We start from the raw sequence: 22,944 nt of genomic DNA on the forward strand, positions 1-22,944 counted from the left end.
TGCTCAGGGCGTGCACATACCTGCACTGGAATGGACATGTGCAATCACTTGAAGAAAAAAGGTTGACCAAAAGGGATATTTAAGAGATGAGGAAAGGTCATCAACATATTTTTTGTACCTTGTATCTTTTTTCATATGAGTACATCTCATTCATATCCACAAGAGAGTCCTAGCTTAAAATACTCTGAGTCATAACTGAACATTTTTGTAATATAGCTGTGTTACAGAAATCACCCGTGCAGAAACTAAGTTAACTGTAAATAAAACAGCTTAGTGGGTTCATTAATACATCATTAAATGATTTTCCTAAAAGTATATGTAAAAAGAAAAATACTAAAACATTTCTCACTTGCAAGAGTTCTAAATTCAGCCCATACCCTTAAATGGACAGCTTAATTGCTACTCTGAGTCCTTACATTAACAACATTCACTTACCTGGATCAACCAGAGCCTTGTTAAATATTTCCTTAAGTTTTCTACTTTTCACATTCCTGCCTTGTGCAAGATTACGGTACATCTCATAACCTATGATCATAACTCCTCCATCTTCCTGCCATCGCTGCAGCATATAGGATCTTTCTTGAGGGCGTTTTACAGTTGCTAATTCAGAAACCTTTTGAAAGAGAATACTGGATGTTGGATTCTGCTTTTAACTAAGACAAAACAGGAGTCTTGCAGAGTACTACACAACTTTTACACACCTAGATCACACCTACTACATCAGTACAAGTAAATTTTCTGTATACATAAAACACAATCTCTAGTGTGCACTTTGAATGGTGTAATTTTGTCATAATCACTCAAACTGTTCAGCTATATAAGGGACTTTTAAAAAAAGAAAATTCTTAAAAATGAAATACCTCTAGTTTCTCATCATCTTCTAAACCTTCTTGCCATTTTTCAAACTCATTCAGCCAGTTCAAGGCAGTGTTCAGTGGACACACCACGAGAGCTGTGCTGAAATCCAGTTTATCACACAACAGAACTGTATGGAGAAAACTCACTACCTGTAAAGGGAACCAAGCAAACTACTACTTAGTAGGAGAATACTTAAGGAAAAAAAAAAGTTGCACACAGACACACACAGCACCACCATCATTACACACACATCCATGTCCAGTCTTCATTTTCTCCAAATAACGTATAAAAGTTTACAAACAACAATCTTCCTACCCAAACAGCCTCACCCTTTTTGGGGGAGTAGTAGTTAAAACTTTGGGAAGAGGCAGGGCAGAGCAGGGGCGGGGGGTTGGGGTAAGGGATGGAGTGGGGGCGGGGCCTGGGGTGGAGTGGAGGTTGCCCCAGCCCCACATCCCCCTAGGGACCGCCCTGTGTGTTTGAGCCTCCTTTCTTCCCCACTGAGAATAAGCCCAACTCCTTAAATTATTTATAAGGAAAGACTGGAGTTTCTTGAAACTTGGCACCAATCTTGCATTACATGCTTTCCAAGTTAACAATTCCTTCAGTATGGTGACCAGTTCTGTACACCATATAACAGTTCATTCCAAACTTCAGGACTGTGCTGCAAATATGCAACGTTCAATGGAAACTAAGCTGCTTTTAGCCCTTGGAACTATCCTGCCATCACCAGGTGGAGAACTAGTATACCTGCTCTTATTAAGATGAGAGCTGCTAAAAATACTCAAGTGTGAAAGGAAAGACTGCCCAAAGAAATTGGTCATTTAAGCCATCCTGGAGACTTTGACCACTCATTTTACTTGACCTTCATCTCCTTGTTATTTCAAGGTATTACAGAAAATCTCTTAAAACCTGTCTTAAATCTACTTCTTACAATGGAAATAAGTGGAGGACAAAAGAACACAGAAGCAGCCGAAAGTTAGAGAGGAAGTACTGAAAAATAATTGTAAAGGGGGCAGGGGGAATCAATTGCGATTAGATTATAAAGAATGCCCATGAAGACACAATGTATGTTTGTTACTGGCCTTCTGTCCAATAGGAGAGTTACACCCATTAATTCCTTAATCATATGAGCAGTTATAGGTGACAGAGAAAAAGAAACCTTCTGCTGTGAAAATATTTCATAATGATAGAAAACTCTCTTCTTTATCATCTAGATTATCAGATGATCCAACTTGCACATTTGTCATATTAACAGATTCCAATATTTTCCAATGTCCAATATAAGGTACTAAAGGTTTACCTAAAAGTCAGATTATGCCAATTCAGAATTGTTTTAGGAAATACTAAAAGGTCAATTTCAGGATTTATGTGAAACCGTAACACTTCCTATGATTTAAGATTGACAAAATAATCGTTTGTGACATCCATAAATGTTGATACTCTTAGAGGCATCATATCATCCAACAGGATGCTACTTCTAAAGACAGCAGTCTCTTCACACTGGAGATGAGACTATTTTTTTAATATATTAAAACCTATACTGCATCTGAGTTGCCTGATTTTAATACAACTTCCCCTTGAGAAAATAAGGGCTAAATCTCTACAGAACTCTGCTATAGTAGAACTACAAATGAAATCACTGGCAGTGAACAGACAGGTATCTCAGACATGACCAGGGGATAATCCGGAGCCACTGAGGAAAGGAACCAATTTAAATAGTAAACTCACTGAAGAAGGAATGTTTCAGAGAGCACAGCCTACTTGAAAAATAAGAGTAATGTTAAATAAATTCAGAAATATGGGTTTCAAATGAACATAACAGATGCTTGTTCATCCCCCTGTAGCTACGTATTATTTTGGAATGCAAAGAAGTTGTATGTATTAACTCTATACAGATCATACGCTTTTAAACTAAGACCAAATTTATTATCTAATTTAGTTATTTTTAGGCAAGTATAATATGCACATTGATAGAGCTCAGGGTGCATGAACATATTTTATAAACGGCAAATACATATTAACGCCAACTCTTTCAGAAAAGAGGACCAATCTCTACCAACACGCACTTCCTCTTTTTAAGCAACCTCATCAGGCCATTGCCTAGGAGAAGGGGTGGGTCTTACACTGTGTCCTGAAAGTGATTAAACTTGGCCTCTGGTTGGACCAGTTGAGAGAGTGGGTTCCAGAGTACAGGATGCCTCACCAAAAGTCCTTTGCCACTTACCTGCAACGTTTTTCCTAGACCCATGCAGTGGGCAAGAATGCATCCGGAACCTGCAGATTTCTTTGTTTTTTTCAAAGATTCACAACAGCAATCCCACATGAACTGAACACCTGGAGAGAATTTTTTTTAAGAGCTCCTTTAAAAAGTATTAAACGTTTTAAATTTACTAAAGCACTTATCTGAAAAAATATTTTTATATAAATTAGCAATCAGATTAAGATATTTCCAACACAATAAAACAAAACTCAAAGTTAACAGCATTTCCCAAGTAATCGTACATAAGACACCAGTTCAACATGTAGGCCCTGCCAGCACAAGGGGGAAAAAAAAAAAAAAAGAGTTCAATTAACATAATTGCCTTTATATTTTCTTACCATCTACTTGATGTGGTTTCAGTTTGGTAACTATGTTTCTGTGAACCTGTACTATAGGTTCTTTGGTTTCTTCATCTTCATCTAAAACCAGTTTAGTTGTGATCGGACACTTTAGAGGTGAAGCATCTTCTATTTCTATCACCTGAAAGCAAAAAACAATGTATTATAGGAATGCTTTGCACATGACTAATTCAGGCCCTTTTAAACACACAAGTTCAATGAAATAGCAAGGCCCTATTTGCTAAATCCAAAAGGAAAGATTTTAAGCAATCTTCCCCTTTTTATCCCCTAACATCTCAGTTCAAGATTTGTCTCCACAAAAAATAATTTAAACAGTTGAGACACGAAACAATAATTCCTTATTTATTGAGCATTAACCTTAAACAAAAAAGCTTTATTCTGCAACAAATTACAAGTTTAAGTATGAATGTGTGATTTATGGTGTGATTGTCCCTTTCGGGGAGATCAGTCAACACCTGGTCTCTGGTGTGTCGCTTTAAGATGGTGGTTCTCAACCCATGGCCCACTTGCGGCCCAATCAGCACAAGCTGCGACCCATGCGACATCCTCAGGCCCAGAGAGGTAGTACATATATTGTGTGGATGTGGCCCCATAACACAGAGAGCTGCATCTGAGGCCCACAATGGTAAATAGGTTGAGAACCAGCACTTTAAGATGCCTGACCACTAATCCTTACTATCCTTAAGGGGATTGTCATCTTATTACACATGGTTCCACAAATCTGTAATTTCTAAACACTTAAAATTCCTTACCCGCAGCTAAATTTATGATGTCTTTAAACACCATCAGCAACTAAACTTTCAATCAATATCTCATGCAAAAGTAAAAATAAATAAATGAGATGTACCTCTCTTAATTTCTCTCTCTCTCTTTCTCTTTCTGCAATACGTTTTCTTCTCTCTTCCTCCTCCTTCAGTGCATTTTGTGTTTCTGTTCTAAGCTTATCATCTTTAAGAATCTTTCGTATTTTCTTCCGGCCTTTTCCAGGAGATTTTGAATCATTGTCATCTTCATCCTCAGAATTACTCTATTACAATTCAAACCAATTAATCATTAGTATAAAACCTGAGACACGAGGACTATTATAATCCTGACTTTTGAATAAATGATCGAACTTTGTGACACAGTTCTTACCTAAACAGGAAAAGGAGTTTTCAAATTGAATTATCCAGCATAATTCGAAAGATCTTTTACCAACTTGTGTTGACAGTTTAACACATTTAAAAAACACAGGTTACATTATTTTAAATTATGCCTACACAAAGATATTAAGGGGTGTTTTCAAATGATATTGCTAAAAATGAAAAAAGCACTCTTTCCCTCTTCAACTAGACATACCCATACCTGGACCTAAATCCACTTCTACCACCAGTAATTTCAGTTGTGACAACACAAAGGGAAGCTTATAATAATTTCCTCCCCATTACTGCTATTCAATATGGTATAACCAGAGAAATCCTACAAGACCTGGTTGACTCCTCGCTCCAGCTATTGCCACTGGTCAGGTGGATAATGACTCTTCTGAGTTTGGTTAAGAAATTCCACTTTACTTAAAAGTAATAGCTGTGTGTCTTCACATAACTCCAAAACGTATCTGGTTTTAGTTTCTATGAATGGAATTTTATCTAGTCTAGTCAACAGTTTTCTTATTTAAGAAAAAATAGTTATGTAACAGAGTTCTGTTTTGGCTTTTTTACTTAAAGTATTTTTTTTTACTGTTTGTATATTTTCCTATTTGGTCTGTTTTATGGCTTGAAAGAATATAAATCAAATCTAAAGAGAAATCAAGTATGTCCTAACTCAAATAGTTTATCAGTAGGAACACCTGATTTTAAAATAAAGTCTGATATCTGAAATGTCCTTCATTCACAGGGCTAAGTAGCTATTTCTAAAACAAAAAAAAATCAACCATTAGAAAGTCTAAGGACAATGAAAGAAAAAAAATTCTTCCACTGTATAATCCATATGTTTAAAATCTGAGTATTCTGTAAAGCAGTTAGAGAAAAAAAGGATTATTCTGATTGAAAAGTGATCTCTATAGATCAGCAGGTTGGAAATCTGCAGGCGAAATCAAAAACTGGGAAGAACTCTCTCACTCCTTCACTGTAATGGCTGCAAGCTGGACTGTTCACTGTAGGAAAACAATGTTTCTTTGAGCTCTAAATGTGAATCCTTGGGAAATATTCTGAAAAATAGAAATGTAACAAAAGCATTGGATTTTCCCCCTCACAAACAATATATTGAGACAAGTTTTAACTGAGATCTGAAATAATAATCCAATTGACAGAGCCTTTTAAATCTCCATTATGGATATAAACTAAAAATATCTGGATCCTGAAGTAGAAAATATGCCAGCTGAACTATTCTCTTCAGACACTAATTCACACAAGTTTCATTATTTCCAAAGTGAAAGAAAGTTGTAAGGGGTTTATTTAAAGTTGTGAAATACCTACTAACTAGTCTAAACAACACTACATAAGGGCGTTACTGTCAATTCCCGCATTTTAAAAAAATACCATCAGAGTTACTGTGTGTTATACTCTCTTAAATTAAGGGACAAAACTTCAAATAATAAATGTATTTAAGTTTTTGACCAAACAAAATATTTTCTTGATACAACAATTATGGAGAACAGCTTTACTAAAAACAGCCAGGACTCTCTTTGAGCTGATTTTGATGGTTTAAACAGCCTATATCTATCCCTTAGACAGCTATACAAACTATTCATCAGAATAATTCCTTTTCCCTTCTATTACCTAAGATTTTGATGACCTCTAAAATAGCTGGCAATTATAACTTGTGTGCTAATTAATTCTCTGTTTCCGTGAATTAAATAAAGATACTAAACTCAACGATCTGCTTAGTACTTATTTTATTTTACACTATTGCACCTGGAAGAAATTAATAGTTTTTTTTTTATTTTTTCTTTCCACTTGAATAAACTGAGGATCTTTCTGCATATATGAGACAAACATATTTGGTGGTTTCCCTTTTTAATCTTGAATATTTACTATTACTGCATGCTTGTATCTTTCAGAAAATGTCCACTGATTAAACAAAATGTACATATTATTCTATAGGTAGTCATATACAGAAATATATTATCTGTGCATTCATAAAGAGGACATTCCAAAAAAAGTAAGACATTTTAAATCATCTGCTTTACATTTTTTCTCCACGCTGTTCAGAGTCAGACACTATAATTGCACCTATTGTGAGATATAATGAAAGGTGTTCAACTGTTACCGAATGTGTGTTTTCGAATTTTGTCTAAAATGCAAAATATATGTACTGTTCAACATTTAAAAGATCAAAACCATTGTCTAGAATCTGGCCTACTGCAGACAGCTTCTCCCCACAGAAGTCTGCCACTGCTCCTCAAATTGATTTCTTAATAATCCATATCCCTACCATTCCAGCACAGGGTCTCTGACTAAAGGGTAGAAATAAAACAAAAAAAAAAATCAAGAGTATAGAGGTTTATATTACGTATTGTTAGTATTAGAATAACATTCTATTTGAGGTTGTCTGGACATGTGATAAGAATGGAAATGGGAAAAGAATGACCAGCAAAGAAAACGTGGGAGGAAGTCTGAAGAGAAAGGGACTGGAATGCGAAGACCTACAAACAACTGCCATGGACCAGAAGGCGTGGCGAAGAATGGTGGGCACTTCTGACCCCATGTAAACAGGAAAAAAAATCAAGAAGTGAAGTTTATATTAGAATAGCATCCAGAAGGTCACCCAAATCAGGACTGGTGTCCCAATGCACTGGGATTATACAAACACCTAGGAGACCACCTCTAACCCCAGTGGATTACAATTTAGTTTAAAACAAGCTGCAACAATGGAAATATTAGAGGGATGGGGGACAGAGGATGTAAGTGACACTGACAAGAAAATATGATTATAAAAACAAGCTGCATGTAAAATTAACAGGTTTTAAGTATTTTTTAATAAAGAAAGAATGAATAAAGTACTGAATTGATAGAGAAATGATTATTATTAATATCAGTAATTCTATTAGGTACCTATTATCAACTGCTATATATTGGAAGTGTCACAGAAGAAGAGAATCTCAAGTACGAATTTGAAGGCTGCCAGAGTACTGGGCTTTATGGATTAGTTTGTAGTGTATAAAAAAATGCCATCAGCAAGTAGGATCATTTAGACCAAACTTTTTTCACTGTAATTTAGGTTTGGACTGAAGTCTCATGAGGCAGAACAAGTGCCAAAAATAAAGACTCTTGAAAGACTTCAGAAGCTTAGGTATACAGAGATCTGCATTTGAAGTTTAATCTGGTTTGGCAGACTCAATCACCTACTAACAGTTTAATGTAAAAATGTAATTATAAAGAGAATGTGTGAGTTAAAAATTTTAAAATGTTACAAGACATACAGAAAATGAAGACTCCCTAATTGCACTTTGCAAAAGCAAACTCTAGTTATCATTAAGGTTACAATTTTTTCCACAAAGGTCACAGAAGTCACAGAATCCATGACTTCCAGCGACACCAGTGACTTCAGCCCGTGGTGGCTGGGAGCTGTGGGCTACTGTGGGGGTGGGGGCACCCGGAGCTCCGAGTGGTCCCCTGCAGCTGCCTAGCCACTGTGGGTGGTGTAGGGACCCCCAAACTGAGCTCCCCATTTTGTCGTGGATATTTTTAGGAAAAGTCCCAGACAGGTCACAGGCTCCTGTGAATTCTTCTTTATTGCCCGTGACCTGTCCGTGACTTTTCATAAAAACGTCTGTGACAAAATCTTAGTTATCATCGGTTTCAACAATTTGGTCAGAACATAAGGCATTGCTATATGGTACCTTATTATTGTTTTCACTAGAAGAATCCTCCTGAACCTTTATGCGTCGTCTTTTCTTTTTCTGCTTGTAACTCCGCTGATTTTCTTCTGCCTCAGCTTTTTTAGCAGATCTGAGAAATGGGAAAAAATTTCATTGATAAACAGGAGAACACTGATGGATCAAATGTTTGTTTTCCTCTTATAAAATACTCTACTACTCAATACAATGGTGTATTTCTCTCTTTTCACCCTATAGACTAACTTCCTCTTACAAGAGGAGCATCACTATTATATCAATTCTCTAGATTAACTGTTTATTCCTTAACAGAAATGCAAAACAATATGTTCTTCTGTAATGTGGACCCCTTTACTATCTTCAGATATGCAATAATGATGAATTATTGACTTTATCAGGCAATAATGGAGTAGATTGCACAGTTTACCAAGAGGGTCCTATAATTTCTAAAGGGGTAAAGGAAAATGCCACATCGTAGTTTTGCATTGAGTATTGTGACACCTATATTGTAACTGGTTTGTACACACATCACTTCCATAGCAAAATAGTATCAATATTAGTGGTTTATTTTCCACCTGTCTCTTTCACACTACACAAACAAGAAGATTACATCCTAGACAACTTCCCATAACCTCACTAAAACTCAATCCTTAATGAGAAGCCATTGTTCCTTGACTGCAGCAAAAGTGTTAGAAAAATACCACGTGTTTTTAATGGTCTTATCTTCTCGTATCCCAACTCTCCTAATTATACTGAGACATAAATGAGGGAGTTCGAACTCTCACACTCAACTCAACTTCCAGGCTTTTGAAATAAATGAAATTGCAGATACCGAAATTCTGTAACAAACAACTAAAATTTGTTTCAACTCAGATGAAGTGAGCTGTAGCTCACGAAAGCTTATGCTCAAATAAATTTGTTAGTCTCTAAGGCGCCACAAGTATTCCTTTTCTTTTAACTAAAATTTAGTGTCTGATCTAAAAACCACTGAAGTCAATGGCAGTCTTTGGATCAGGTTCTTAGAACACATCTAAACATTTCAGACATGACATGTGACAGGATTGTACCTTCCCAATAATCAGTTTTTAAAAAGTTCACCTGAGATGACTAGAACTAAAGTTTATTTATACCTTGTTCTAGGACGTTGCTCATCTTCAGATTCACTGACTTCTTCACTAACTCCAGATTCATGAAATTCTGAGTCATCTGAATCATCACTGCTCACTTTAAGAATTAAAAAAAACATATATACCTCTGTTGTAACCTAAAGCAATATCAATATAACTTTACTAATAATACAAAAGTAATTAGTTTGAAATTAATTTCTGCTGCTTGTAGGACTTGTAAATTCTTGGTCAATAAATGCCCTCATGTGCAGGTAATAAAATATCTCAGTAAGGTAATGCAACAATAGTTGTTTCAATAGACAGAGCAGATAGCATGAAATGCCTGAAATGCAATTGAAACACATATGGCTTTGAACTGCTACATATTAAAAATCCAATGCAAATTTTTTTAAAAATAACTCAAAAGGTAATAAAGAGGTCTTTTAAAGGTATATTGTAAGTAATATGTTTTGTTAGAAACCCTAATGTTAACAGTAATATTTTATGATTCTTTTTAATTCACTAAACAGTTTTGTTTGGATTTGATTTTCCCTTATTGGTCTAGTACAGTGGTCACCAACCAGTCTAACGCAATCGACTGGTTGATCCTGGAAACTCTTCCAGTCGAACGCGCTCTCAGGCGGTGCACCAGAGCTGCTGCTAAGGTAGGCTCCCTGCCTGCCCTGACCCCATGCCACTCCCATAAGCAGCCAGCATGCTGCCACGCGGGTGGGGATTGGGGGGGATGGGGGGAAGGAGAGAGAAGGGATAGGTGCCTGCAAGCACCACCCCCACAGCTCCCATTGGCCTGCATCCAAACTCCTTCCTAGAGCCCGCACCCCCACCCCCTGCCCCAGCCCTGACCCCCCTCTCTGAGAAAGCACCCCATACCCCCTCCTGCAGCCCAGCCCTGACCCCATTCCTAGAGCCAGCACCCCCACACACACCTCAACACTCTGCCCCAGCCCTGAGCCCCCTCCTGCACCCCAACCTCCTACCCCAGGCTCAGTCTGGAGCCCCCTCCTGAACCCCAATCCCTTACCCCAGCCCAGTGAAAGTGAGTGAAGGTGGGGGAGAGAGAGCAAAAGAGAGAGGGGGGATAGAGTGAGTGGGGTGGGACTTTGGGGAAGTGGCAGGGCCCTCAGGGAAGGGGCGGAGTAGATCCTGGGTTGCCCTTAAATTCAAAAAGTGATCTTGCGAGTAAAAAGGTTGGAGACCATTGGTCTAGTACATGAAAACAAAAAAGTGAAAACCAACTGATGAGAATCACACTTGATGAAAAGCAAGGCTTTGGTTACACGAAGCAGCAATTCACACTACAGAGGTGTTTTCTAAAGCACACTAAATGTGCTGTGCTTTTATTGGTCCATGTAGACTCTGCTGGTGTGCACTAAAAATTCCCTAGTGTTTTATAACACTGTGCTTGGGATAGGTTAAAGCGCAGTAGGACACTTAATGAGCACCATGAGGATCTACACAGACCAATTAATGTGCAAAACATTAGTTCACTTTAGAAACCACACCCCTGTACCATGCATTACTCCACCATATAGACAACCCCTAAACTAGATTAAAATATGAACAGTCTACACTGTTAGTAACATAGATAATAAACTGTTATATAAAAAAAAAAGTGTATGAATTTTTTGCCCGACACTGCCCATTCAATGGAACATTTCTTGAGAATTACAAACATGAGGATAGTTTCACATTTCTCCCTTTTCCCCACCACCAAAATAAAAAGCTTTACAGATGGCCTTCAGCTATGTCCCAAATAAGATTTCCATATTTCATTAAATTTATTCACTACCCAAGAGTTGGACCTCATTGCTTTAAAGTTTCAGACCAATTTGGATTGACTTTTCACACATCAGACCAAAGAATTTATTGGATATAAGCTAACTGTTGAAAAAGGATTTAATATATATTTGCAACGGATAGAAAGTTGAACAGTTTTTCCTATTAAAATGGGAGACGGGGTAGTTGAAATGAGGTGTACATAAATAGATACTTATTCAAAACAAGTAAATACTCCCAGGGATGTTGAAGGCATTCAAGGTCCCCCAACCCTGACAATGACAATGCAGATTCAGGGTGCATTCAGAGGTCACAGCTGTTACTCGAGAGCTAGAAGAGCAGGCACAGAGGATCTACAGAGCCATCCTGCACTGCTTCCAAGGACTGATAGTAGTGTTTTCTTCAAGCACTGTACAGTTCCTTATTTATAGCCATTGTAATCATGCTTCGTGCATATGAAATGGAATATAGTATTTATCCAATTCATATTAAAGTAAGTACTACAAAAATCAAGTTAGTGGTGTAGAAAATAAATTAAGACTTTTCTATCTGAAAGGAGTTATAAACAGAGTCAACCATACCACCATTAAAAGTTGATATACATAACCAAGTTTTAAAATATACACAAATCTGAGTATTTTATATGAAAACAAGTGCTCAACCCAGAGATACTGTGATTTTTGGTGAAGTGTGTGGATTTAATATGCTGACGCAAAGACTTAGTTAGAATACAGTTGCTTTACTCAGTCACACTAAACAAGGGATAGTTTATCTCCTTTTTATGGATGTCAGTGTTTTCGGATAATAGCACTGCCAACGCCAACGAGCATTGTCTGGATCAGCAACTTCTACGAAAAAAAAGGCAAATCTAAATCCTTTGTGCTGAGAGTTCATTTCATTTCTCCCATCTCATGCAAAGTGTGCTACCTCTTTATACCAGATTGCCATCTTTAATGATTTTATCATGAGTTCATTATGTTTAAGTCATGAAGACTCAAAAAGAGGCCAGTATCTATAGTTCATAATTTTGGGGGGCCTGACTCATGATTTTTTAAAGTCTGACATTTATAAGCAGCTAAAAATATAGTATGCTATTCAGTCCTATTTTATCATTTAAGATTAATTTTGAATACACTGGAAAGCTATACGAGTTTCTTACTAAATGGTATATGTTGCAATAAGTAAATAAAATGCTACTCAGTAAATAACAGAATATGAGTAACTGGGAGTTAGGTTTTTGTTTGTTTTATGTACTTGGAGAGTATAACAATGGAGGACCAAGTCACTGAGCTATTAGAAGTGAAAGAAATTTTACTGCTCCAGGTCAGGGTTGAGGTAATTGAGGAGACTTATGACTAAAGGGTTCTGGAGATTGGTCCGGCCATGCCTTGGTCTGGCATTTTATTTGCTAAAATACTGTAAAAGTTACAACAATATCACAGAAGATGCAAAAATGAGACTTTTATGGGGGAATACTGTAAATATAATACAATACAGGATAATTTATCCTTAGGTACATGGAAGACTACACATGTATGGTATCCTGGCATTACTGCAACACTAAAAACATAACTATACTTTCAAATTGTGCAATAGGGATAATTTTGCTTCCAATGTAAATAAACCATTTACACTCTGAAATGCCATGGTTACTGGAGTCTGCAGTGTTGCTATAGCAATGTTGGTCCCAGTTGGTCCCATGGTTATTAGATGTAAGAAATCTGCACTAACAGTCATTCCTTTGCTCCTCAACCCAGAAAAAGCTAGAAGAGCTGCATTCTTAGCTTCTTAAGACAAGAAAAATGAGAAATAAACCCAAGTTTTCATTTAAGAGTTCCATCTGCCGTCCCATTGTGAACCCCTTTAGAAGAACTTGGAGGGATGTAGAGTTTAACTCTCTAGGATGAAGGAAATTTCTGGTGACACAAGGGCCTATGTATAGTGTGAGGAAGAGATAGCAGTTGCAGGAGGAAGGAGGAGGAAAAATTGGGTTTTCCTGAATTATACCTATTTGACTTGGTATTAAAATTTCATGACTCAACCAGATTAACCCAATTTTTTAGAGGGTGGGGAGAAGAGAGGGAGGGAGATTAAATAAAGAGAAGGGGATTAAATAAGAGTAAACTATCCTGGAATAATCACTGTGTTATAATAAACCTAGTAAATGAACAAAAACAGACAACAGTCTGGGATGACAGCACAGGAGGAGATGTGTAAAAAATATATTTTAAAATTCCTAGTTCAAAATCTGAGTTCTTTCCAAATTGTTCTAGTTTTAGATATACTGATTTAGTTTAAATGGACTTTAAGAAAATGTGTTTGAGTTAACATCATTATCTTTGAATTTGCTAGCTTTTGCCCTTGTAAATAAATATTTCAAATAGTTTCAATGATAGTTAGGTTTTTTTAATTATTATTTCATCAAAAACTTACCAAATAATTTCATGGGCAGTTCACTGTCCCATGATTAAAGATTATAATTAGAGTATTTTGAAAACAAACACACACAAACAAACAAAGAACCTTACTGATAAAAATTCAGTGACAACAACACTGTTTTCCCTTATTTGCCTGTAGAGAGTTGATGGCACTAACTTCCTCAATCTCAACTGCAAAACAAGAAACTATAGGTGTGAAAGAGTGAGAGGAGGTGTGAGGAAGACAATTTGGAATTCCGGGAAATCTTTTGTTCACTGGAAATCTCCATTACGCCACATAACTGAACATATTTCATCCAATAACAAATACATTCTGCCACACAAACATTTAAATTTTGTACCTTTCCTTCTATTTCTGCGTTTGCCTTCTTTTGCGTCTTTAGATTTTCCCTTTTTTTCTTCTTCAGATTCTCCATCACTCATACTTAGCTTGTGTCTCAGCAGTCTGTGTCTATATCTAGGCTTCTTAGACTCTTCATCATCTGAATCTGATTCAGAATTATCTTCTTTTTCATTCTCCTCTGTCAGAGAGAAGAAAAATCAGCACAGAACTCATACAGGTAGCTATTTACTCATTTAAGTTCATTTCATCTATTAAGTATTTCCAGGAAGATGTGATCGAACAAATGCACATATGCACTTCCCCCCCCACACTTTATCTTTGCAATGGAAATGGTTTGATCTTACAGTTATCACATGGATTATCAACTGAAGCAATTTTGTTTTCGTCATACATATCTCACATACTTTACTCCTGGGGGAATTTTACATCACTGAGCGTGCACAGAATTCATATCCCCGACAGATTTCTTTGTTTCCCTGCGGAAAAATGAATTCTCATGGGGAAGCAAAGGGAAGCTACAAGAGTGGTCACACGCCCCTCCCCGGCAGTGCAGGCAAGTCAGTTTGGGCTCCTGGAGCAGCCAGTAGAGACATCAATCACGGGGGGGGGGGTGGGGCGCTTGGCGTTCATGCCTGTGAGAGAAAGAGAGACAGACAGACACACTGTCCCTCTCACTTGCTATTGCGGCATGCTCAGCATGGAGGGACAGGCCATTGGGGTGTTTCTGAGGAGGTAGGCGTGGGGGAGGCTCCGTCCCCTAAAGCAGAGCAGAATGCAGCATCCGGCCTGCTTAGTGAATTGTTCCCATTGTCTTTGTGAATTCCCCCAGGAGTATAAAAGTTTTAAGGCTCCTTTACACATTGCCAGAGTGGTGTAAAGGACCGTACGGCCTTATAAAAGCTTATGGTGCTTTAGTGATTAGAACTGAACTAAGTTTTTGGACTGAAAAAATTTCCTATCAAAATGTACTCCATGAACTGTTTGCTACTGACCTATCTGGACACGGTCAGTAGCCAACATAAATTGTGAGTTTGATTCCACAGCCCTCACTTGCTCTTCAGTTGCCTATGATGTACCACTGAGCATATGGCTGCATATATTTATTTCTAGTTATTAGACAACAAAAGGTCAAACCTAGTTACATTACTATTAGGCAAGGGGGTTTAGGGATTTTCTCCACTGCTCCCCACTCCCATTCTCCATCCATTGTATTGTAGTTTAAATAAATTACCAAAATAATTGAAACCAGCGTGATTATCTTGCATTATTTTGACAAATAAAATATGCAGAATTTTGTAAACAGAATTTTTAACTTTTTGGTGCAGAATTCCCCCAGGAATAATACTTGTATGTCTTATTGTCTTTTATTAATCAAATATTGCTTAGCACATACTCGATTCTAAATTGATTATAACGATATGATCATAAAGTAAAAGTACACTTTTACAGAAGTCAAACAGAGAAACCCACAGAACCATACTGACTGAGTTCAGTTTGGCAGTTGGTATAAAAAAATGCATGATGTTGTTTGGGGATTGTTAACTGATTTTGCTGTTATCTTTCCCCGAACAACTTCTGAAATTATGACAGATTCTAAAGCACCACTTTTTTCCTGCCACATTTTGGTGCTCACCATCATCTTCTGCGTTTTCATTTTTCTTTCCCGTCTTCTTTTTTCCTTCATCTGATTCTTCATCTGAAGATGCATCCTCATCAGAGGAAAGATTGGCTTTGATTTCTTCTAAAAGCATTTTCTTGGCAATTCTTTGAAGTAAAACAAAAAATACTATGTATTCCATCGCTTACACAATAGATCAATGAATGACAAATGTAATCTTATATAATTCAGCACTTCAGTAACAGGGTTGTGAGCTCAGAAAGAATTAGGAATGGAGAGCAATCATGGTGGTAATGAGAGGATATTCTAACTGACATTTCATATGTTCAACATGGTAATCTGCTTTGGAAAAAGTTCTTTGCAGTGCTCCCAAATAAGCACTTTCCAATTTTAAACCATGTTTACTGCAGATTTTGCTGAAATGTGTTTTTTTTAAAGCAACATTTAATAACGTGGGCCCATTTCATTCCTTCCCACCTGTCCCATCTTCCATGTCACTCATCTTTTCTAATAAACTGTGATGCAATATTAAACTGAAATTTTTAATTATTTTTTAATTTATTTATTTTAGTTCTAATGGCCTCAGGAACACTAAGTGTTTTGGGACAAGTCTCTAAATGATTAGAGACAAAAAACAGTATTAAACCAACAGTCAATCTCTGGACACTCTCCTCTATGAATTTAATTCGTGGTAAAGGCAGTATGCACTGAACACCTTAAATTCTGAAGATAAAGGATATGCACTAAAACAATTTTTTATACTGTAACTCCACATTTTGCTCCTGACAGCTGTTCCTGAGGTAAATGTTACAATCCTTTATGTCTGTGCCCTTGTACTTCAAAGGAGATGCAGCAGGAATAAGTGCAGTGTTTTATAGGGCACACACGGTTTCTCAAGAAGATGTGGTTGCAAATGGCTGGAAAAATCTACATCAGTAGAAGACCAGAGAAAAAGGATGAGAGCAGTCTCACATCCTCTCAAACATCTGCCAGCAACCCTCTTAGGCAGTGACCCACAGATGAAGAAAACAGTGATTTGTCAAAAGTTACGGGTCTATATAAACTTGCAGAGTCAGACTATTATCCCACTTCCTGTGGAACAAAAAAAAGGTTGATCAACTTCTCATAGCCTCCCATTCCAACCCAAAAATATTTTCAGTTAAAATACAATAATTTAGACTCCGAAAAACGCATTATTTACAGGATCTTTCAACAAAGGAAAATCAAGTATGAAAATACATACAGGGAAAAGTGATGTACAAATGGACAAGAAAATTGTGGACTTAATCTGATACTTTACTTCAAGGGGGAAAAAAGAATTGTCCCTCATAGGGGATCAGGTCCTATGGAACTGAGGAATAAAAATAATAATATTTTGAATATATTTCTCCTGTCTGCAATGTTAACTGCAAGATTTCATGTATTTTCTCGATCAGATCCAATCATTTTAGCAGTAATGATGAAAAGCATTTTATTGTATATATGTAAGTAAATAAGTAAGTAAGTAATTCAGGAAAGGGAAGTATCTATACCTCATCAGAAACCCAGTTCAAAAGCCAGGAATTTGAACAGTTCTATTCTTCATTTGGAACTGGCACAGAAATAACTGACCCTAATGTGTTGCTTTTTATGTTACACAATTCAAGTAATTAGTAGTCACACTGAACTATAAAATATATTTTATTCTATTTATACTTTATTTAATTTTCCAGGAATTAATTTGTGCCCCCAAAACAATGCCAAATTTTCCAAGACCACTATTTTATTTTCCCCACGGTTTTTGCAATTACACTTCAATCATACAATATTTTCCATCTTTTAATACACTTTAATATGATTTCAAATAAGAATTCAAGACAGGCATATGTTCAATTGTTATTATTTAAAAGAAAAGAAAGGGGGGGAATTAAAAATTATCCAAGAGCATGAAGATGTTTATGGTTGGTGCACTAAGTCACACTGACCTGCAGCATCCACAGCGGAAATATTAAGACATTAAAGAATTATCTGACCCATATATAACTAGATGAGTCATGATATAAAGCTATTTTTTTAAAACAAGTTTACCTAAAAAGTTGCTTTTAATTACTTTTATCAACAGACTTCATTTTGTGGACCTGACCCAACATTTATTGAAGTTCATATGGACAAAGTCCCATTCATTTCAATTAGCTTTGTATCAGTCCATGTAGGAGAAATAAGAGAAGAGAGTAAATTTTAAATATTAATGAATGTGTATAATATCTGACCGGAGGAATAAATAGTTACGTGTATTTGAAAATTAAATCTTCCCCTTTTGTAGTTTTTTTGAATACTGTACTTATTTGCCCAGATCAGTTGTAATTTTCTTCCGAATACAATGGTTTGGATTCCCAAAAAAGGGGAACTATTTCCTTATTTTTAATTATTTTGTAACTTTCATATATAAGTTATTTTAACCTTAAAGTATAATCTAGGTCATGTGGACATCACCAGTAGGTTTGCTAGCTTTTACATAAGAAACACACTCAACACCAGGAAAGGAATAAGGTACTGATGAAAAAAACATTGCAAAACTTAAAATTAAGTTCACAAGTCTCAACATACTGCCCTGTACTAGTGCACCTAAATGATTTCACATTATCCTCAATAGTACTAAAAGAGTTAATAAAACTTGAAATTGGATAACAAATTCTTACCTGCATTGCAAATCATCTTTTAAAATATACATATATTTATATATTTATTTAAATAAAGTGGATTTTGACTCTTAAAAGGAAGGGTTTTTTCACATTTACAGAATAATGTTTGCTGAGAGAAATCTAAAGAATACATTCAGCAGAATTTCTTCACAAGTACAAACTTGAGTATGCACACATAGAATACTATTTCTTCTCTATTCCAGCCTGCTCCTAAGGATACCCAGGTCACTGTCCACAGTACCATCATCATCTGAACTTCCTCAAGCTGAATAATTTTAATTAAATAATACTAATTAATAAGCATTTCTGAAATTGGCAGATTAATAACTAAATACTTTTATGTTCCACAAGACATTAAAAACACTAATTTTTCAGCTAGTGAAAGAAAGTTCAAACACTGATCATCAACAGGGGATGCAACTATTTATTTAGTAGCAATAAGATACAAATTATGGTCCTCGAAAACTAGATTTTCTCTAGTATGTTCCACTGAAGTGGTGCTCTAGTCTGAAAATGTAAAGCATGTTTAGAAATTAGGACTATTTTTCCACTTTTGGTGTAATCAAAGGATTATATATAATGAAATTGGTAAACAATACCGAAAAGACAGTGCTGAACAGATCAAACCCTATAAATGCTTCTGATAAATATTTGGCATAACAGTATTCACATCATCATGTGAAACTGGATGTTTAGCTCTTGAAATCAGTTTTATTAAGTTAAATTATATCTGACCTCAAAGTAAAAATCTACTCCAACTTCAAGTTCAACTTCCAAATTTTTAGAAAGTAATTAAGACTGAAGATCAACAGTTACCTACACTGACAAACTTTTATTCTTTTCAGCACTTGTTTAACCATCAAACTGTAGAAGCGCCAAGACAATACAGATTATGATAGTGTGCAAATCTGTTTCCCCCAACAAATCTCTGGGGGATTTTTATTTATTTTCCTGGGATCGGGGAACTGAGGTGGATTCTTAGCCAAGATCAATTACAATTAAATGCTACAAAATTTTTAAATAAAAATAAAAAAACACTGGGGCCATGCGATCCACTCAATAGTATACTGGGCTGCAAGTGAGGAGACCTGGATGCTATTCCCAGCTCTGCCACAGACTTGCTGTGTGATCTTTAGCAAGTTATTTCACATCTTTGTGACTCTGTTCCCCACACCCTCTAATGTCTAAATAGGCAGTAACCCTTTGGCAAGAACTGACTCATTTATAGCTTTTCAAACATCTTGAGGATACAATGTTGCCACTGTAAAACAAATTTAGCTGAGAATTTAACTAAAAATAATGATTAACACTATGTGTTAACATTCTTAATTAAATTAAATCAACTCACAGGTGGTGTCCATAAACACATATTAGTTATATGTATAATCAAATTGTCCAAAATAAGCCGCTAAAGAGACAAAACCATAAGGCCGCGCTAATAGAAAGCAGCATCCTTTAAGAGTATCAGAAATTTAATTAAATTTCACCTTTAGCATATTTTTAATATTTAGTTGTATTTGTATTTATAGTTTTATATATGTATGTTTGACTGACATTTAGTACACACACAAAAATATTTTCCTTCAGATTAATAATTTACCAAATACTTTGTTCTATAGACTGTATTATGCCTTTGTTTCAACGATCTGATTTTCCATCTCTCAGAGGTATTACAATTAAATTAAATGCTTGGACAAGAAAAATGTTTTACAAAAATTTATTGCATCCATCAAATACTTAAAGGCATTCTGCATTAATACACTATTTACCTCTTAATAAACAAAACTACTGCGAACATATTAACAGTACCATTTAAAAGATCAGAAGGACCAACAATAAACAAATACACAACATAAGATGACAGCATACAGCACTGCCTGTCATATTGTGACCAACTCAGATATTGCACTTTGGCAAAGATGATTTCAAGACTTATTAAAAAAATTATTCATGTCATTCACATTCAAATGTATTCAAACAATAAAACTTCTAAACTAGAGACTTGCAACCATGAGTGCCCACACTATAAATATTTCATTGGGTACTAGGTACCCTCTTTGGTCTGGTAGAAAAGTGGCAGCTTGTCTGAGTAACAGAAAATATTTTTCTAAAGTTGTGTTAAGAAAAAAAAAATTTTTTTAAATCTTCTCAAAATGTTTTCCATCTTTTTACAATTTTGTACCAGTGATTACGGTACAAAGTACAATGAGTGTTGAATGTAATATTAGTGAGTTCAGTTATCAATTACTTCCTGAAGGTTGAAAAGTGTATTTGGTAACAAATACCTCCCCCTACACCTCAGAAATGTATATTCAGAATATTTTCTAGATAAAAATTTAAACAATGATTCAGTTTGAAAAGTTACACAAACTTATTTTAAAACCTAAAAGAAAATATAATATTATTTAGTGATCAAATCTATTTTGTTCAAGACCTGTAGGGATTGTACTGAGAAACACGATAATCCCCTCCACACTAACAGGTCAAATCTACCAGTTAACATTTGTACTGTAAAAAGCTGAGCTTTCAAATGATAAATATTTGCTTTAAATCAGCTGAATCATCAACCAGAAATTCTTAAAAACATAACAAAGGTAGAGTGAAATTAAAGTATATTTAAATAAAAGTAAGGTTAACAATGTTTAAATGTTGTGCTTATGGACCTGTGCTGTCAGTCCCTTAAAAGTTATTTTTTAAAAAGTGAATTAAAATGCTTAAATTTTAAAACTGAACATACAGAAGAGCTAGATTAGCAGCAATATTTCTGTACCCAACTGAGGTCCATATAACAAAATTCTGTTTTTAAATTCACTTCAGCTATGTAACAAAACGCAGCTACTTTGTGGAACAGACACAATATTCTATGCTAATAAGGCTCAGAAGCAGAAAAGCAGACTCCATCAACAGTTGTGTTGCAAAGTTACAAAGTCGGTCCCACATTTACTACAGGACAAAGAATTCAGTTTCAGAAATACTGTATAAAGTTTTCTTGGAAAAACTTAATCTAACTACAATAGCTTCCAAAAAGAAACTCCTGCTCATAATTGAGTGTTTAGCATAGAGTCCCTTTAAATTAATACTTTGTTTATGCTGTTACTAATTCAAAAGCCAAAAACTTTTACATTTTATTTCATTCGCTATCCAAGCTACTTTTTGAGGACTACATTGTAATAGTAAAATATAACATACGTTTAAAAAAACAACCACCTAAAAGTAAAATTACATCTATTAGTTTTTATAAATTTAAATTTTAAAACTAAATAATATATAGGCCCAGATCCTGAAATCACTCATTCACATGCTTCACTACGCATGTGAGTAGTTCCCTTCATGGCAAGTAAGCCTATGTATGAGTGCATGTAGCATCAAGACCTTAACCATCACGTAGGTGATTTCAGGTACTCATCAATTTATTAAACCTCAATTTCATTAACAGTCCAGAATATCCATGAAAATGTTTTCTCCATAAACGTGTTCCCATATTTTTGCTTTATCTTTCTAATGAGAAAAGGTGTTTTAATAAAAAAACAAATTATGTAGCTCTAATAATCAAGATCCACTATAAAGATTTTGTCATTGTATATTGCACAGATGCCAATTTTTATCATCTATTCATGTAAGTAGCTGAAATTCACATTTATCAAAGCAGGCTTTTACTTGTCTCAATGAAGAGCTTATCACAAAACCCACATTTTACATAGGAATATAAAACAGACAGTGCTGCAATGCATTTATAACACACCCTATGCAAGGTGTGTTAGTTAACACTTCTAAATATTTTCTTTACATTTCTGGATTTTGGCCTCTGTTTTCTGGCCTCTCGTTCAAACTTGCGGGAAGCCTGTGAGCGAGTCTTTACAAGGCAGGCAGTCCTGGTTTTTACAACCTGCTTGCTGTTCCGTTGCGCCGGTTTGCGCCCACGCTTAGGGTGTGTTATAATCTTTTTAAAGTCCTTATGGATGGAATCATACCTATTCTCAGGATCGTCATCATCCTCCTCCTCCTCCATTGGAACAGCCCCGGATTTAGTATCTCCTTCATCCCCTGGGAAAAAAGTCAGAGATTTGACATAAGGATAAAACCAGCAATGCACATATCAATTTTCTATTGTATGTGACCTGTTGCAGCACACACTCAATTTAAAGATAACTTGGTACTAAATATCACAACCCGACCTTTAAAAAAATAAAAAAAGCAATCTTGAATAGACAAAGTATTCCCCCATACAATATCTAATAGTAGAAAACTCTTTGAAGCAAGAGCCTTGTTAACATCTATATCTACTACTGTAATTTTCAAGCAAATCTTTAATACCCATATAAAATGAAGCCATAATCTGTATAGATGTTACTTTAAAATGCACAATAATTGAATGCTCCACTCTTCAGGTATCTTAAAAATGAAAATTTTAGATTTTCCTGTCCACTTCACGACTGGATTCCCATCACCAAATTCACAGAGACTGAAAAGATGATAGCAAATAAGCTACAGTACTATCAACTTCCAAGTATACAAGAGCTTGCTTACTCATAACTGAGCTGCCTGGTCTTCACAAGAAATATTTCAGCAGGAAAAAGTTTCTCCTGCTGATCTACTTCCCTCTCTGTACTACCAAGGAAAACCACGCAACATCCATCCATCTTAGAGCATGCACATTTATGTATGAAG

At 35.7% G+C, this 22,944-nt stretch overlaps 1 protein-coding gene across 6 annotated transcripts in view; it reads right to left on the reverse strand.

Moving 5' to 3' along the window:
• The window catches only part of ATRX (ATRX chromatin remodeler), a 139,870-nt gene that overhangs the window by 59,966 nt on the left and 56,960 nt on the right, over positions 1-22,944 (reverse strand). For all 6 annotated transcript variants that reach the window (XM_048865450.2, XM_048865447.2, XM_048865446.2 and 3 more), the window contains 10 exons: positions 22,248-22,320; positions 15,611-15,741; positions 13,976-14,155; positions 9,424-9,517; positions 8,300-8,408; positions 4,328-4,507; positions 3,460-3,601; positions 3,086-3,195; positions 861-1,007; positions 436-613 (listed from right to left, as the gene is read on the reverse strand). In XM_048865450.2, the coding sequence (XP_048721407.2) occupies positions 436-613; positions 861-1,007; positions 3,086-3,195; positions 3,460-3,601; positions 4,328-4,507; positions 8,300-8,408; positions 9,424-9,517; positions 13,976-14,155; positions 15,611-15,741; positions 22,248-22,320 (1,344 nt within the window). The remainder of the gene's footprint in view (positions 1-435; positions 614-860; positions 1,008-3,085; positions 3,196-3,459; positions 3,602-4,327; positions 4,508-8,299; positions 8,409-9,423; positions 9,518-13,975; positions 14,156-15,610; positions 15,742-22,247; positions 22,321-22,944) is intronic.

Source organism: Caretta caretta, chromosome 9 (genome assembly GCF_965140235.1).
Source record: "Caretta caretta isolate rCarCar2 chromosome 9, rCarCar1.hap1, whole genome shotgun sequence".
NCBI lineage: Eukaryota > Metazoa > Chordata > Testudines > Cheloniidae > Caretta > Caretta caretta.